The following is a 15,643-nucleotide window of genomic DNA, read 5'->3' as shown; positions in this document are numbered from 1 at the left end:
TTCATTAATAAGACTCCTGTAGCACAAGAATTATAACCAAGAATCAATAAATAGGATGGCCTCAAACTAAAAAGTTTTTTCTCAGCAGAAGAAATAATCTGTGAGGAGAATAGAGAACCTACATCTTGGGAGCAAATTTTTACCCCTCACACATCAGATAGAGCACTAATCTCTAGGGTATAAAAAGAACTCAAAAAGCTAAGCACCAAAAAAACAAATAACCCAATCTATACCCAAAGGACTTAAAAATAGCATACTATAGGGACACAGCCACATCAATGTTTCTAGAAGCACAATTCACAATACCTGAATTGTGGAGCCAACCTAGATGCCTTCAGTGGATGAATGGATAAAAAAAAATGTGAGATATATATATATATATATATATATATACACACACACACATACATACACACACACAATGGAATTTTACTCAGGATTAAAAGAGAATGAGATCATGGCATTTGCAGGTAAATGGATGGCACTGGAGAAGATAATGCTAAGTGAAGTAAGCTAGTCCCCAAAAAACAAATGCCGATGTTTTCTCTGATATAAGGAGGGAGGGGGAACATGGGAGGAATTGATGAATTCTAGATAGGGCAGAGGGATGGGAGGGAAAGAGAGGGAACAGGGGATTAGCAAGGATGATGGAATGAGATGGACATCATTATCCCAAGTACATGTATGAAGACATGAATTGGTGTGAACATACTTTATATATAAACAGAGGTATGAAAAATTGTCCTCTATATGTGTAATAAGAATTGTAATGCATTCCACTGTCATGTATTTAAAAAATAAAATCAATTAAATATTAAAAAAGCAAAAAAAACCCAGAGGTTTATTTGGCTCATGGTTTTGTAGGCTTCAAAGTTCAACATCAAGGTATGAGCATCTGATGCAGGCCTTCTGACTGCATGATAGAATGGAAGAGGGCATCACATGGTGAGGTAAGAGCAAGTGTGACAGTGTGGGCCTCTCTCTTCTTATAATGGCACTATAGTAAGGGGAATAGTGGGTAATTATGTTAGTCAAATTATATTGTTAAATTGTGTGCATGTACAAATATATAAACAGAATCCCACCATTATGTATAATTATAATGCACCAATAACAAAATATGGAAAAAAATACAGCCACTAGTGCCTCATGACCTCATCTACTCCTAATTCCTTCTGAAAAATCCCACCTCCACGTACATATGAATCTGGGTATTAAGTCTCCAATACATGAACTTTTGAGGGACACATTCAAATCATTAGCATGAAACCAATCTCTAGAATACCTTTCATCTTAGAAAGTGGAAACTCAATGCCCGTTAAAAGAATTCCCATTCTACCATCCTCTCTCAGTCCCTGGCAACCACTATTGGATTTTCTGTGTCTATGAATTTGATTATTGTAGGTACCATATAACTAGAATTGTATAATATTTGTTGTTTTTGTGTTTGGCTTACATCACTTAGCAAAATTTCCTGAAGGTTCATCCATGCTATAGCATATGTCAGGATTTTCTTCTTTTTAATGTCTGAATAATATTCTATAGTATGTATATACCACGTTTTGTTTGTGTGTTCATTGCATACTTGAGTTTCCTTCTGTCTTTTGAGTATTGTAAATAATGTTCCATGAAAAGGGTATAAAAATAATTTTTTGAGATCCCATTTTTAATTCTTTGGGAAATATATCCAGGAGTGGGATAGTAGGATTTCTGGAGCCTATGGTAGTTCTATTTTTCATTTTGGAGGCACTCCATACTGTTTTCCACAATGACTGTACCATTTTATCATCCCACCAATAGTGCACAGGGGTTTCAATTTCTTCAACTTCTCACCAACAATTATTTTATATTGTTTCTTTTTCTTTCTTTCTTTCTTTTTTTTTTTTTTTTTTGTGATGGCCATCCTAATCAACGTGAAGTTTCCTGATTATCAGTGACTTTACTTCATGTTTGCTGGTCATTTGTAGATCTTCTTTGAAAAAATGTCTACTCAAGTCTTGCCCATTCTTTAATCAGATTATTTGGGGCTTTTTTTGTTTTTTGTTTTTGAGGTTGGAGTTAGAAAAGTTTACTTTCATTGGTAATTAATTTGTTTCTTTTGTTCTTTTTAAGTATGCCAGTTTTTCTTATATCAAATCTTCATTTTCTGTTCCATATATCCATAATTTCTAATCAACCCAATATATTTCATTGTTTAAAAAAATGTGCTTTTCTTTTCCCCCCATACCAGCCTTCCATAGCATCAAGTTGAATATACTTGTGTGGCACTTCTGCTTTTACTAGCTTAAATTTTTTTGTTTTAGCAGTGATGGTCTTTTTTTTTAAGTCATAAATTTGAAAATGTCAAATAGCTTCATGAGACTTGCTCAGAAAAAGGAACTCTATTCCTTTCTTAACATTTTGCCTTCACTGGAGCTACCATTTTCAGTTGAGTTAGCTGCCTTGATTGGTATTTTCATCAAACCTCTATGATTTTTGCTTTATTAAAAAAATTTTTTTGAATTGCGTACAATATGTTGCTTTGAAATAAGTATGCATTTTGGAATGTTCAGGTTTTTGCTTCTCCTTTTTGGTTTATAAGTTGTAAATATTAATAGATTTTCCATAGGTTAGGTGTGCCATTACGTCTATTCTTATCCCACACCTCATCATGTGGCTGTAACTTTGCCAGTCTTCATTTTTAGTGTGATGATGAGCTTGTTAATGGCATTCACACCTGATCCAAGTTGAATTTTATGAGTCCTTTTCCTTTTCTGAAAACTTTTTGTTCTCCCTTTATTTATTTTTTAAATTGTATTTGTTCTTTTTTAGATATACATGACAGTAGAGTGTATTTTGACATATTTATACAAACTTGGAGTATATCTTCTTCTAATTAGGATCCAAGTCTTATGGTTGTGCATGATGTGGGGGTTCACTATGGTGTATTCATATATGTACATAGGAAAGTTATGTCAGATTCATTCCACTGTCCTTCCTATTCCTGTCTGCGCTCCCTTCCTTTTCATTGTTTTTAAATGTTTGCTTAATTTTCTATGTACTTATTTCTCATTAAATCCCAAACTCTTTTAGTTGTAGAAATCTGCTCTAATAGATCCAGATGGAAAGTTATTCTGTTAGGGGGTACCTTTTGAGACTCCTTACCTACCAGCCAGGGATCTCCCTTAACATATTCCAGGAATTCCCTTTGCCTTTTTCCTGTGTTGGATTCCTATGCCTGTCTTTTCCTTGTCATTCTTCCTGAGGAACATCTTCCAGTAGAATTCCAGGTTGTAAATTACTTTCTTCATCATTGCTCTGTTATGTTCTGGTTTCCAGGCTTGCTGTTGAGAAGGTCAAAAATTTTCTGATTTCAAATCATTTGTTATCTCACAGGATTTTTTGAAACGCTCAGAGTTAAAAAGAAAAGGAAAAAACTCACAGTGATGGAGGATGTGCTAGGTGGATGTGCATATGGGTGTCAGTGGACCCTAATGCTCTGCAAATGTATGGCCTTCCATTTTAGAAAACATTTTGAGGTATTTGATATTTTTTTTTCCTTCTGTTTCCTTTACTCCTTCATTCTGCAATTTCACCTATTAGATTCTTAGATGGTCTGGGCTAGTTGTTTTCCTTTACTTTGTTTTTTGTTTTATACTTTGGACACCTTTAAAGATTTATATTCCAGTCCTTCTGAGTTTTGAATCATTGTTTTTTAAGCTTGCTGTTTTTGTTTCAGTGAGTGCAGTATCTCTTTCTTGTTGTTACTATTGTTGAGTATTTTCATTTGCTCAGATTCCAGAAAGAAAAATCTTCTGTTACGCCTTAGATGATGTAAGTTGGGTGTCAGATGCTATTTTGCTAAGAAAACCAAGTTATGGTTATGACTTGCTTATATCTCATTTTTTTTTAATTTTCCAGGTTTGGGGGACAGAGATTTTCTTCTGCTTGTTTTTGCCAGATTGTCAAGTCCTCTGAAGAATGATATAGAAATTTCAAGTCTGAAAAATTCCTGTTTGACTTAAATTGTGTATTGGTGTAACAGCTTTCTAAAACTGGGATAAACTTACCCTTTTCCGTTTCCAGTGATGATGTTTCCTTTCTTCCTTTAGTACTTTTTGTTCATCTTTTCTCTTTGTTTTGGAGTCTGTTAAGTCTTTGCCCATGTAGCATTTCCCCACATGGGAGCTCTGCATTGTCTTCTGCTCTACTAGTTTATTTTCTGCTTTATCGATTGCCTTCATTCAAGCCCATAAGTCAGATTTCTTTTCTTTTCCTCTTTTTGGTTAATGCATACTCTTTTTTGATCTTGCATCTCTTTCCACAACCACCTGTACCATGGAAGATGCTACTATGTCCTCAGCAACTTTAAGACCATGAGCTAGAAATTTTCTGAAGTTTTCCCTTTTAAGTATATTTACTTGAGAAATAAGTAGTACACTTATTTCTCAAGTAAATATTTGCTGTGATTCTAGAGTCTTCTTTATTTTGACCTATAATTATATGTCTTATTGGCCTGGTAAATTTGTGTTTTTCTCTGTTGCTTATCCTTGGAGACCAAATGTTATGCATATTCAGTCTCAGGTATTGCACTCTGTTTTTTTCAAACACTTCTATGAGTCATTGCTTGACTGAAATCCAGAAGAAGGAAAAAGGTTAAGGTTTGTAGTAGTTTAATTTACCAACTAGAAATTCATCTTCTTGTGAGGCCTGGGAGGAAGCCAGCATTGGCTCCATAAGTAATCAAATGGAAGTTTGCCTCAAACCAGAGACTTTCTCTTAGGTATTTGGTGTGGCACTCAGTAATTAGCAAGGGCATTGTCACTTGGCATGGCTGCTGTCCTCAGAAGCCAGCTAGTAGCATTCCTTTCTCACGTGTTCTGGGGCAGTCTTCATGGCCCTATGTAAATCAGGAGTGAATGCAGCCAGAGAGTACTCACTTGGCTGGCTTCTGGAGCCAGGAGCACTTTTTAAAGAGGTAGTGCATTTTACATGTTCCCCAGCTTTCTCCTGGCTTAGTCCCCTTTAGCCCTCGTCCCTCTGAATTGAGGGCATCCTTCCAGGTCTGTGGAGTTTTCATTTGCTTACTTTCTGTATATGCAGTTCCAGTTTCACATGAAGGGGGAATGGTGCCTTGTTCTTTTGTAGACCTCCCCCAGTGTTCCTTTCCAGTACATAATTTTGGAGATTTAAGCAATAATTAGTATCAATCCAGGGGTAGTTTTTGTGATTGATTCAGATATTTCCTATTCTTACATCCAGGTGATCATTTCTCTGGTAATCTGTCACAGAGGAATGATTATTTGCATAGTTTTCTGATTTAGAAATTATATTTTTTCTGAAATTATACTTGTCATTTTGCATTATCCTTGCTATTTCATTTCATTTGCATATATTTTTCATTTTAAATGATAGTCTAGATATAATACTATACTATGCTACTTTATATAAGAAATAGTTTCATGTCATTTCTTAGTGCTTATGTTCTTAACCCCCCCCATTTTTTAAAATTTTAATGGTAAAATGAATGTAACATAAAACTTACCTCTTTTGAACATTTTTAAGTGTACAATTCAGTAGCAATTAGTTACATTCACATTGTTATACAAACATCACTACTTTCCATTTTTTTAAAGGTAAAGATTTTTTCCATATATTTATTTAGTTAGTTGTTGATGGACCTTCATTTGTTTGTTTATTTATATGCAGTGTTGAGAATCGAACTCAGTGCCTCACATGTGCTAGGCAAGCGCTCTACCACTGAGCTACAACCTCACTACTTTCCATCTTTAGAACATTTCCATCATCCTAAATTGAAACTCTCTATGAAACACTAATGCTCCATTCTTCCCTCTTCCCAGCCCTTGTACCTCTATTTCTACTTTCTGTTTCTATGAATTTTTATGTTTGTATTTTATGAATATGATTTAAATTGTAGGGGTAATTCATATTGCATATTACATAATCAATGACTGTAAGGAAGAATAATCCAGTGAAGAGATGACAAAGCTCATCTTTTCAAAGTGAGTGATATTAGAGAGGTAGTTTATAGTTTTGAGAAGAGTTATATAGATCAGAAAAATGCCTAATGGAAAATGGAGACAACTAGGGAAGGAAAGAAGGAACAAAAATCATGACCCAAGGGCAGCTGAAGAAGCTGATGTCAGTGGGGAAAACCCACACTACTTTGTGGTTTTCAGTAGCTAGAACACAGCTTAGGAGCTCATGCAAAGGAAATGTAGTCAGATTGATGGCAGGTTGGAAGAAAGCTGGGACTGGTATTCAAGTACTTGGAAGAGTTAAAAGAAGGGTATTTTTCTTTAAAAGTTCTTGGTCAACTCCATAGTTGACCATGGGATTTTGGTCAGGTGGGAGGGTCTAGTATGTCAAAGTGAACCAACTTCCCCTGCTAGATAGGGGCATTTTTACTTAGGACATGTCTCGTTTTTCCATGATTTGTGCAGTTTTGTGAATAAGTTTGCAAATAGATACGTGGTAATTTTAGGACATTATTCCCAAGAGAACACTGGTTTATATCTTTAATGTTGTTTAGCCCTTACTTTTTGGCAGAGTCAAGTAACTATGCACTGTTTTATAAAGAGTGCTTGTAATGTGCTAATGAGTTCAACAAAAGTCTTGAAACTAGAAAGATCTCAAATACTTTATGGGAAAGAAGTTAATTTTACATCTTATTTTCTTTCTAAAAATATGAATTGAAAATCTGATTAGGCATCTCAAGTATATGAAACATGAAATAAACATGAAATAAGGGGCACAAAGTTTTATATAGTGGAGAGAAGCCCAGGGTTCTGTGTCACAGGGTCACTCCACAGGCCATCTAACTTCCATCCTGCCTTCTGCAGGACTCTCTGAAGTTTTTCCTTTAAGATATTCTGTGCATTTTTTTATCTCTTAATTCTCATTCACTTGGAGGGTTGGTGTATTTGAAAGGGGCTGGGACTTAGAGTCAATCCTGGCTTAGGTCTCAGCTCTCTTCATTACTGCTTGTGTGGCTGTAAGTATGTCACACAACACTTCAAAGCCTCAATGTGTCCTCTGAAGTGAGCTAACAGTGTCTGCCTTGGACTGTACGTGCTATGACTGCTCCAGATTTCAGTGACCCGTGGGCTCTCACTGAACCCCAGTCTCTCTCTTGTTGACTATCAGCAATGATGCCATAGAACATATTCGTTTAGTGGGCCACATCCTTTCCTTGTTACAGGCCAGGTCTCTGTTTTGCCCTTTGGATAGTTCTCTACACTGTGAATATTGAAAGTATCTAAATATCTTCAGGTTATATTGATTGACCGAGATTGACTGAAATGAATTGAAACCAAGCATACAGTATGATTGTTTAAGAGTGGAATCTTGCTTGCTTGTTTTTGGCTATCATGATACATTTATGTATCCATCTGTCCATCTTAGCATAAAGCAAGGCAATGTGAAGTGTAAATACCTAAGGAGGAGAAAAGAGAAACAAAAAAGGGATTAGCACAAATTGACTCTAAGAATATGTTCAGTGTAAAGCAGTGCATGATGGGGTCTTGTAATTCCCTTGGGGTAGGCTTATCACTCTGGAAGCCTCATGAATAAAGAAAGGCATTTCTGTATACATACCCTGTTTCCTGGGCTGTTCATTTAAATTCACAGTCTGATACACAACAGGTCTTTTATTCCCTCTAAAAAGGAGGACTAAGGATGTCAGTATTGTCTCAGAGCAGCTATAGAATTCAGTGTTGATTGTCCTGCTAAAATAGCTTGAGAGATTTATAATTTACTTTTTAATAAAAATTATCACTTTAACAGAAGAGCATAGGAAGTTTCCACAGTTCAAAACAATTAGAACCTAAAGTGATTGGACCTATAATTTGAAGGATTAATACATGAAGACAGAATAAAATAAAACTTAAGAGTTCATAGAAGTTGCTGTGAAATCTAGGTCATTTTTAACAAAAGCAGCTCTTCTGAGCTTGTGACTTGCCTGGTATCATTGAGCTAATCTAGAGTAGCACTAGAGGATTTGGGGTCAGAGGACTCATATTAACTGTCCAACTTCACTATTCCTTCTACAGAAGACTTGGGTCATATGAACTCCAGTTTACTTTTACTATTTTGAAAAGTATCATTCTCTTAGGGTTTAGAAGTATTTCAGGCATCACCCTGCATGTTAGTGGAACTATATGTTTACAGCAGGAGCTGACTAGGTCTTTTTCATTATGTCCCTAGTTTCCTGCAGATGTTCCATAAATATCTTTGGAGTGCTAAAAAAAAAAAAAAGGAGATTACTAGATGGGATGAAAACCATCTAAAAATGAATTTTTAAAAAAAGTGAAAGAATTTTCTTAATTTCTTAAGACAGAAGAAAATTCCCCTTCTGAACTAAATTGCAACATTGAAACTATCATCTCAGTGTTTTGATAGAACTGGGGCCATGCTCTCCTGCTGGGAACTTAGCATCTTTCTAAGTTTTCTTAGTGAACATATTAAGGAGAGAAAATTTTGTTGTATTTTGTGCTTATTTTGCATCTTCTCCTGGAGTATGTCAGAAGGACTGTAGGAATTCTTCTTCCTCACACATATGGAAGTGTGTGCTCTATTCCTTGACACTGAGTGTCTTGCTTGTCTTAAATCTTGGACATGGTGACCAAGTTGTTTGAGGAAACATAAACAGGGACCACATTGACTTTCTTACGTTTCATGCCAGACTGGGAATTGGGATTGTTTTTGCTCTAGTTCTGGCTCTTCTGTGAACTAAATACAATGTTCAAGTATTTGGTCCCTTCTCTCCTCTGAGCTTCAATTATTTTTTCATCGGTAAATGGGTAGGGTCTAACCACTTGATGGTTTTTTCTTTTTACCCTTTGTATATAAACTATCAGCTCTCAAATGGGGATCATTTTTTTTTCTTTCTAGTTTATTGTTTAATGACTGGATGGCTTCTCCTCCTCATCGTCTCTTTAGCATGGAACTACCTCCCCAGAACTTCTAGCTGTTATGAAGAATTAAATTTAAACTTATGAAAATACATCCACTTAATATCACTAGGACAAATGATACAGAAGTCATGGCTTTTAGATGTTGTAGTTTTCCTATTGGATTCCTGTGTTTCTTGCTGTAGTATTTGGCACTTGGTGTATGGATTTTTACTTCCTGTAGCCAATGGTATTTCACTCCTTGCACCAGTCCTCTTGCACTAATTGTGACTTTTCCTGTCTCTTTCTAGGTTCACAGTTTCTCCTAGCATGACCCTGATCTGATCAGTGACCACAAGAATTGGCTTCTGTGTTTGGCATTGTAGTACTGGGGCCTGATCACCACCTACCGCTGCAGAGCTGTCATGGCTGCTGCCTCTACTTCCACCCCTCTGATTTCACAGCCCCAGGTAAGTAAGTGATTCACACTAGCAGAGATTTGAGCTGATCATAGTTTTCATGAATATTTAAATTGAGTTTCAGAAGAAGCATTCAACTATAGGGATTGTGTGCATCTCTTATGATTTGGTGGGTGCTTGGATAATGGTGCTTTTGTGAGTGAGGTGCCATTTAGTTCAGGAAGCAGCTGGAACAATGAACAAGTGATGTTAGTAAGCTGGCCTCTGTTTGCAGGGGCCTTGGTTTTCAGAGCTTTAGGATGTCTGTTACTCTAGGCATCAGACTCCAGATCAAGACAAGTGAGTAGTAAATTTTGCTGCTATCCCTTTCTTTTTCTTTTTTTTTGGGGGGTAAGGGTGCTAATGAAATAACTCAGAATGGATCAAGTTTTGCAATGCTGCCCTGTTGTCTTCCTCTTAGAATTATTATTTTGCTCTGACCTGTTGTAGGAACTTGGAAACAAAATGCAATTCTAGAAACTTTTGGATGGTAGTCAAGGTAATTTTCCTGTACACCAAAGGATAGTGCAGTGGTACGTCAGGGACGTTGTCTTTGTTTGGATTATTGGATAACCTTCTCTGAGTATTTAGTAAACTCGTTTAGGCTCAGCAGCAGCGTGGTACAATAGGGAAATAGACTTGGAGTCAGCACGCCTCAGTTCACATCCCTGGGCCTTGGATTTCTGGGTTAAGGGCCTCAGCCATGCCGCCCTTCTCAGTTTCAGGTTCCTCACCTGATTAAATGATAGAATATATGTAAGGTACATGGAAGGGGCTCAGTGAGTATAGTTTCCCATGAGTTCTTTTTTTAGCTTCACTCTTCAGAGTGTGGCATTACTCTGAATCATTTATGAAAATCATTTTTAGGCCAAGGTTAAAGAAAAAAAGGAAGAGCCATGTGGATTGAAATTTGAATCTTGATGATACACACTTTTATTTCTGTGTTTTGCAGACTATTGAAATTCATATGTATTTTGAGTAAGGGTGCCTGTTCTTTTTAAAGAAGAGTGAAAAGAGGGAGAGAGGAAAAAGGGGCATTTTTACTTCATTTACTTTAAGTGTTTTCCTCGCAAAGACCTGGGATTTTATCATGTGGCTCAAGTCCTTGCTGTTCTTCACAGCTTTAGTATTCTTTTCTAGCATTTTAGTGCTACCTCCATCATGAGCTTTTTCTCTTTCTCATAAATGGATCATTTCCCTTTCAACATCCATTGACCTGGCACGTTTGGTTTTCTTTACCCTCAGTAGTCTTTTTGGTGCCTAAGAGTCTTAGAGAATGGCTAGAGAGATTTAGTTCCTGTTACCCAAGATCACCATTTCAAAGTCCAGTGCAGCTGTTCTCAGGTAATGACTGTTCTTAGCCTTATGTGAAGTGAGTAGGCCCTAGAGCAGTTTCTTGGTCTAGGTATTTTAGCATGCCAGTGTCCCTGCCATTTGTCAGCATTTCCAACAGCATCAACCTGTCTACACACACACGTTTCATGTTACACAAACTACTGATGAGTAATATAAATACTTTCAAATGACTCATTTAATTAGAATGTTTAACACCACCCAAGGCAGAAAAAGGCCATATTTAATATAAACACATGGGGAAATGTGTATTCATAAATTTTCTGTGGGAAGATTAGTTGGTGCAGTCACTTGGGGGTGGAGGGTGGTAATTTGACAATAGATATAAAAATTATATACCTTTGCACATCCCTATAAAAACTCTCACATGTGAGATCAAGCAAGAATGCATAAAGATATTCATCAAAGAATTGGTTAAAAACCAAGAAGTATAAAACTTTCTGAATATTCAATAGTGGAAGGACTTAATAAATTCAGGTATGTAAATATGATTGAAATACTATGTTCTAGTTAAAAAATGAGGCTATCAACACAGCTATATTGCCCTATGGAACCTTATGGGGGGCAGAGAAAGATGCAAATAATTCTTATAGGAAGATATCATTAAAACTGTAAAATGATGTGTTTTTAGGGATAAACATATGGTACATAAATTTAAATCCAAAGTGAAAAGTTCAGCACATACATTTCCAATAGAATGATATTGCCCCCAAGAGGGCCAAATTTGGATCTTGGGAGATGAAAAATTCCTCCAAAGCTTAACGCTACCCAGCAAAATGCTGTTTAGTATTTAATTTCCCATTAAAGAGAATTTAAATTTAATTAAATTTTTTTTCCTAGAGGATCACTAATGAAAAGAAAAATGGTCAAAAAACGCTGACTTCTTGAAGGATGCACATGGCCCTCTAGTCACACTGTCTGGGTTAATATCCTGCCTCCAGCATTTACTGACCGAGTCACGGGGAAAGATGCTCACCCCTTGAAGGTTCCTCCATATGCTCATATACAAAATGGGCAGAGCAGTAATGGAGCCATCCTCAGAGAGTTGTTTTAAAGATGATCTCAGAAAACATGTATAAAACTTAGAATAGTTTCTGGCACCTCTGCCCGTGATATTAGCAACTGTTCCTGTTTAGCAAGCTCTACAGGGCTGGGGATACAAGTGTAGATAAGATAAATAAGACTTTTGTCCTGCTGGAGTTTAGAAACATAGTAGAAGATGCACAGATTAGGGAACAAAATATTACAACCCTGTGTCACAAGTGCCATGAGACAGGAAGTAGAGATGTTTCAGGAGTAAAGCAGAATACCCAGAAAATAAGGACTCAAAGTATCAGGCAAGACTTCTTGAAGGGAGCTAATGAAAGAGTGTATTATTTTAGTAAGAGAAAGAAAGAGCAGGTGCAGATGTCAAATGTCCCAAGGTGAGACCGGGTGCAGTACTTAGAATTTGGTTCAGGTGCTCACAGTATAGTAGGGCATGGGGTTGTAAACAGTGATGTCCCTAGAACCACCCCTGCTACTCCACAAAGGCCAATTGTTACATTTTTAAGAATTTTGTGAGCCAGTTTTTCTTTATACTGGTAGCTTGAAATTAGCCAGGATGGAGTGTTTACAGAAACTGGTAAATGTCACGAGTTAGGTTGTAAAGCTGGAGATTTTGCAGGGCCTTGCATATTATATTAAGTAATATAATATTGATCTTAAAGAAGCCTATGTTGTTTACTGGTTACCCAGGCTTTGGAATCTTAGATCTGGATTCAAGCTCTGATTTTTGACATTTCTGCTGAACAAATTCTCTATCAATGTCAACCATGGTTGTTGTCTCATTCTTGTTGCCACATGTTGGGAACTTCCAATTTTGAAGGAGTCAGCAATAAGCTGGGACATTAGGTCACAAGGAGAGGTGGCTTAGGAGAGATGAAGGCCATTGGGTCACTTGTTCCAGGATCCTCTGATTATTTATGAGCCCAATTATATGTTAGTCTTCCAATGGAATTTGTACAAATCGTAGTCCAAGGCTAGCTTGCCCTTGCCTCTAAGCCTGATGTCTTCTCTTCCATTAGCAGTGTTCAGAGAAAGTTAAAATTATTTAAATGCAGAATCTCCTTAGACAGCAAGTAATGAGAAGTTCATTTAGACATCTTAGCCTGCTATTGTCTGGCATGTGCACTTATACACTCTTTTAGAGTGAATTCAGGGACCTATGTAAAGATACACTCACATTCAAGTGTGAAAGTCCTGAAAATACTTTTCCAAGGTAAAAGCAACAATTAAAAAAAAGAAAAAAAGAAAAAGCTTTTGATTTTGTTTGTTTCTCCAATCATTTGGTAACAAAAACATTTTTCTAGTTAAGGCTGCCTAATACTAGACATAAACTAATTAATATGAACCAATAGCCTGTAATTGTTTCAAACAATAATAGGGAAGAAATCTTTCATTGTCACCCCTGCTGGGATTGCTATGCAGTTAGTGAAAGATAGGCCTTGTGCTTTGAAGTGGGACAAGTTTGTATTCTCTGCTTTGCTGCTGCAAGCCGGATTTTGGTTTATTCCTGCTGAGAAAGCACCTTACAAAGCTAGGTGAATCCTAGGGCGAAACTAGACTAGAAGCCTCAGGATGTTGCTGACTTAGAGTTCTGCTCTTCCAAACACTGAGCTGATAAACAGCTTCCTTATCCACAGGAAGCTCCAAGGATGTGTTTGCAGGCAGGAAACCTGTTCATCACTAGGTGAAGTTAATGTGTTCATGTCTTGGGGTCATTGAGGGGATGGGATGGGATAGGAAACTGAAAAACTTAAGTTGCCACTCTCAGTAGCCATGTTCTCTTTCTAGAACTCTGTTAAGCATTCCCTTAATTGTGGTTGATCAGGTTGCTGTGGCTAGAATAAGTAGAATTTAGATTAAAAAAATTAAAAACAATTTTTTTTGGTGGTACTACTTGGGATTGAATGGGGGTGCTCTACCAACTGACCTCTAACCCCGTCCCTTTTTATTTTTAAATTTGAGATAGAGTCTCACTGAGGTTGAGGCTGGCCTCAAACTTTCAATCTTCCTCAGTCTCTTGAATAGCTGGGATTATGTGTGTGTGCCACTTGTATCAGGCTGTTTTTATTTTAATGGAGGGGTCAGTAGTTTAATATCTGAGTGTGTGATTTGGCTTTGTTCAAATCCAAGGCTGGTAATAGAGGCAGAATAGGTGTCTGAGAACAAGGTATTTAACTCCCACACCTGTGATTTCAGCAAGGAAGGAATCTGTTCCTTCAGCATTTTACAAGGTGTTTCATTCTGTCTCTCATGTACTGAGGGACTGTTTTGGTTTTTAGCCAAGGACATAAATATATTTTGATCTTTCCAAGTGTTTTCTGGTAGCTTTCAGTTAAAGTATTTCTTTAATTCTTCTTCAATATTCCAATAAAAGGTGGCTGGTCTCTCTGCATGTTGTCTGTTGGAAGACAAGTGTTTTTGAACATTGTTACCTATAGATTCTCCAAAATTCCATTGTATTTACAACATATATATTTTAGAAGGTTTTATTTATGTTATTAGAGAGTGAGTATTTTGGATTAAAACAACTGAATTACACATTAAATGAGTTGCATTTTTTAGAAGTTAAAAGATTTTTGCATGTTTTTCTTAGAACTTTCAAACATTCACAAAAATGAAGAATCATACTGTGACTCTCAATATAGCCACCATCTAGACTCAGTAGTTACTAGCATTTTGCCATAGTGTTTTACTTGCTCCCCTTTTTGGGGGTGGGAGTGTGAGAAGCATTTTAAAGTAAATCCTGGTAGCATGTCATCTCATCACAACCCTCACATATCAGTATTCATCTCTAGGAAATAATTTGTTTGCATAATTACAATACAATCGTCACATTAAACAAAATTAAAAACCCTTTACTGTCACTTTTGTACTCAGTTTGTATTCAGATTTCTCTACTTGCTTCTCTGAAAAGCATTTTTGCAGTTAGTGTGTTCAAAAACATTGATGAGATCAGTTTACTTATCTGCACAAAAGCATTTAATGTCTTATAAGGTTTAAGAACATAATTCCATTTTTCTACTTTATTTTCTAAATAAAGAAGATTATATTGATAATTAGACTATTTCACTATTGAATATAAAATTGAGACATACACAGAAGATTCTAATATAAATAAACTATTACAGTGGTTGCAGTTACTAAGTTCTGTATCTCTAACATAAGGAATTATGGATATCTTCTGATAGTGCTTTCTTTTAGACTAATGCATGAATGATAGCATGAAGAACTAATGCAGTATGAGTTAATTGCTATATGAAATTTCTGGTGACACATTACAAAGACATAGTGTGGTCTGACACCCTAACATGCAATTGAGAAAGAGAATGCATAGGCTTAGAAACAGATTTTGATTCAAAGTGAGGCCATTGTAGCTAAAAGGCCTTTCAATATAAGTATCTCTTTTAGCTTTATTTTTTTAATAAAAAATAAAATAATGGAATTAAAATAATGTGTACTGTGCTCACAAATTTAAATGACAAAACATCTGCTCAGTGTTTTGTATAGTATCAACCCCTTTAATAGATACCAGGTATGCTAGTTCTTTCCATTTTCCTACTGATTATTCTGAGAGTTCTTTACAGAGAGAAAGTTGTTCCTGCTACATATGGTCTGTGTATATAATGTGCATATGTGTTATGCCAGAAGATCCATCAAAGGATAAACACTCTACAGAAAATTCCAATGTATTGCCAGGAATAAATGCATATGGAGATAAACATTGAGATTTCTGACTTACTCCAACTTGAACCATGTTTCTATTAGGAATTAGATTTGTTCTCATATTGCCATTTAAATTCATTTATGCTCCTTCTTTGTTTATAAACTCAGATAAAGTTAGAGAGGATATCTTCCTTTGGAATCTGAGAGCACATTTAAATTTTCTTTTCATAA

General features: G+C 36.2%; 1 protein-coding gene across 4 annotated transcripts in view; it reads left to right on the top strand.

Annotated features, from left to right (window-relative positions):
- The window catches only part of Lpar1 (lysophosphatidic acid receptor 1), a 154,700-nt gene that overhangs the window by 60,315 nt on the left and 78,742 nt on the right, over positions 1 to 15,643 (top strand). For all 4 annotated transcript variants that reach the window (XM_046451960.2, XM_046451962.2, XM_046451959.2 and 1 more), the window contains exon 2: positions 9,203 to 9,361. In XM_046451960.2, the coding sequence (XP_046307916.1) occupies positions 9,317 to 9,361 (45 nt within the window). In that variant the 5' untranslated portion in view covers positions 9,203 to 9,316. The remainder of the gene's footprint in view (positions 1 to 9,202; positions 9,362 to 15,643) is intronic.

The sequence above is a fragment of the Marmota monax genome, unplaced genomic scaffold (assembly GCF_021218885.2).
Source record: "Marmota monax isolate L192 unplaced genomic scaffold, Marmota_monax_Labrador192_F-V1.1 WCK01_AAM20220418_F8-fsc00020, whole genome shotgun sequence".
Classification (NCBI taxonomy): Eukaryota; Metazoa; Chordata; class Mammalia; order Rodentia; family Sciuridae; genus Marmota; species Marmota monax.
This window is presented reverse-complemented; position numbering and strand designations above follow the sequence as displayed.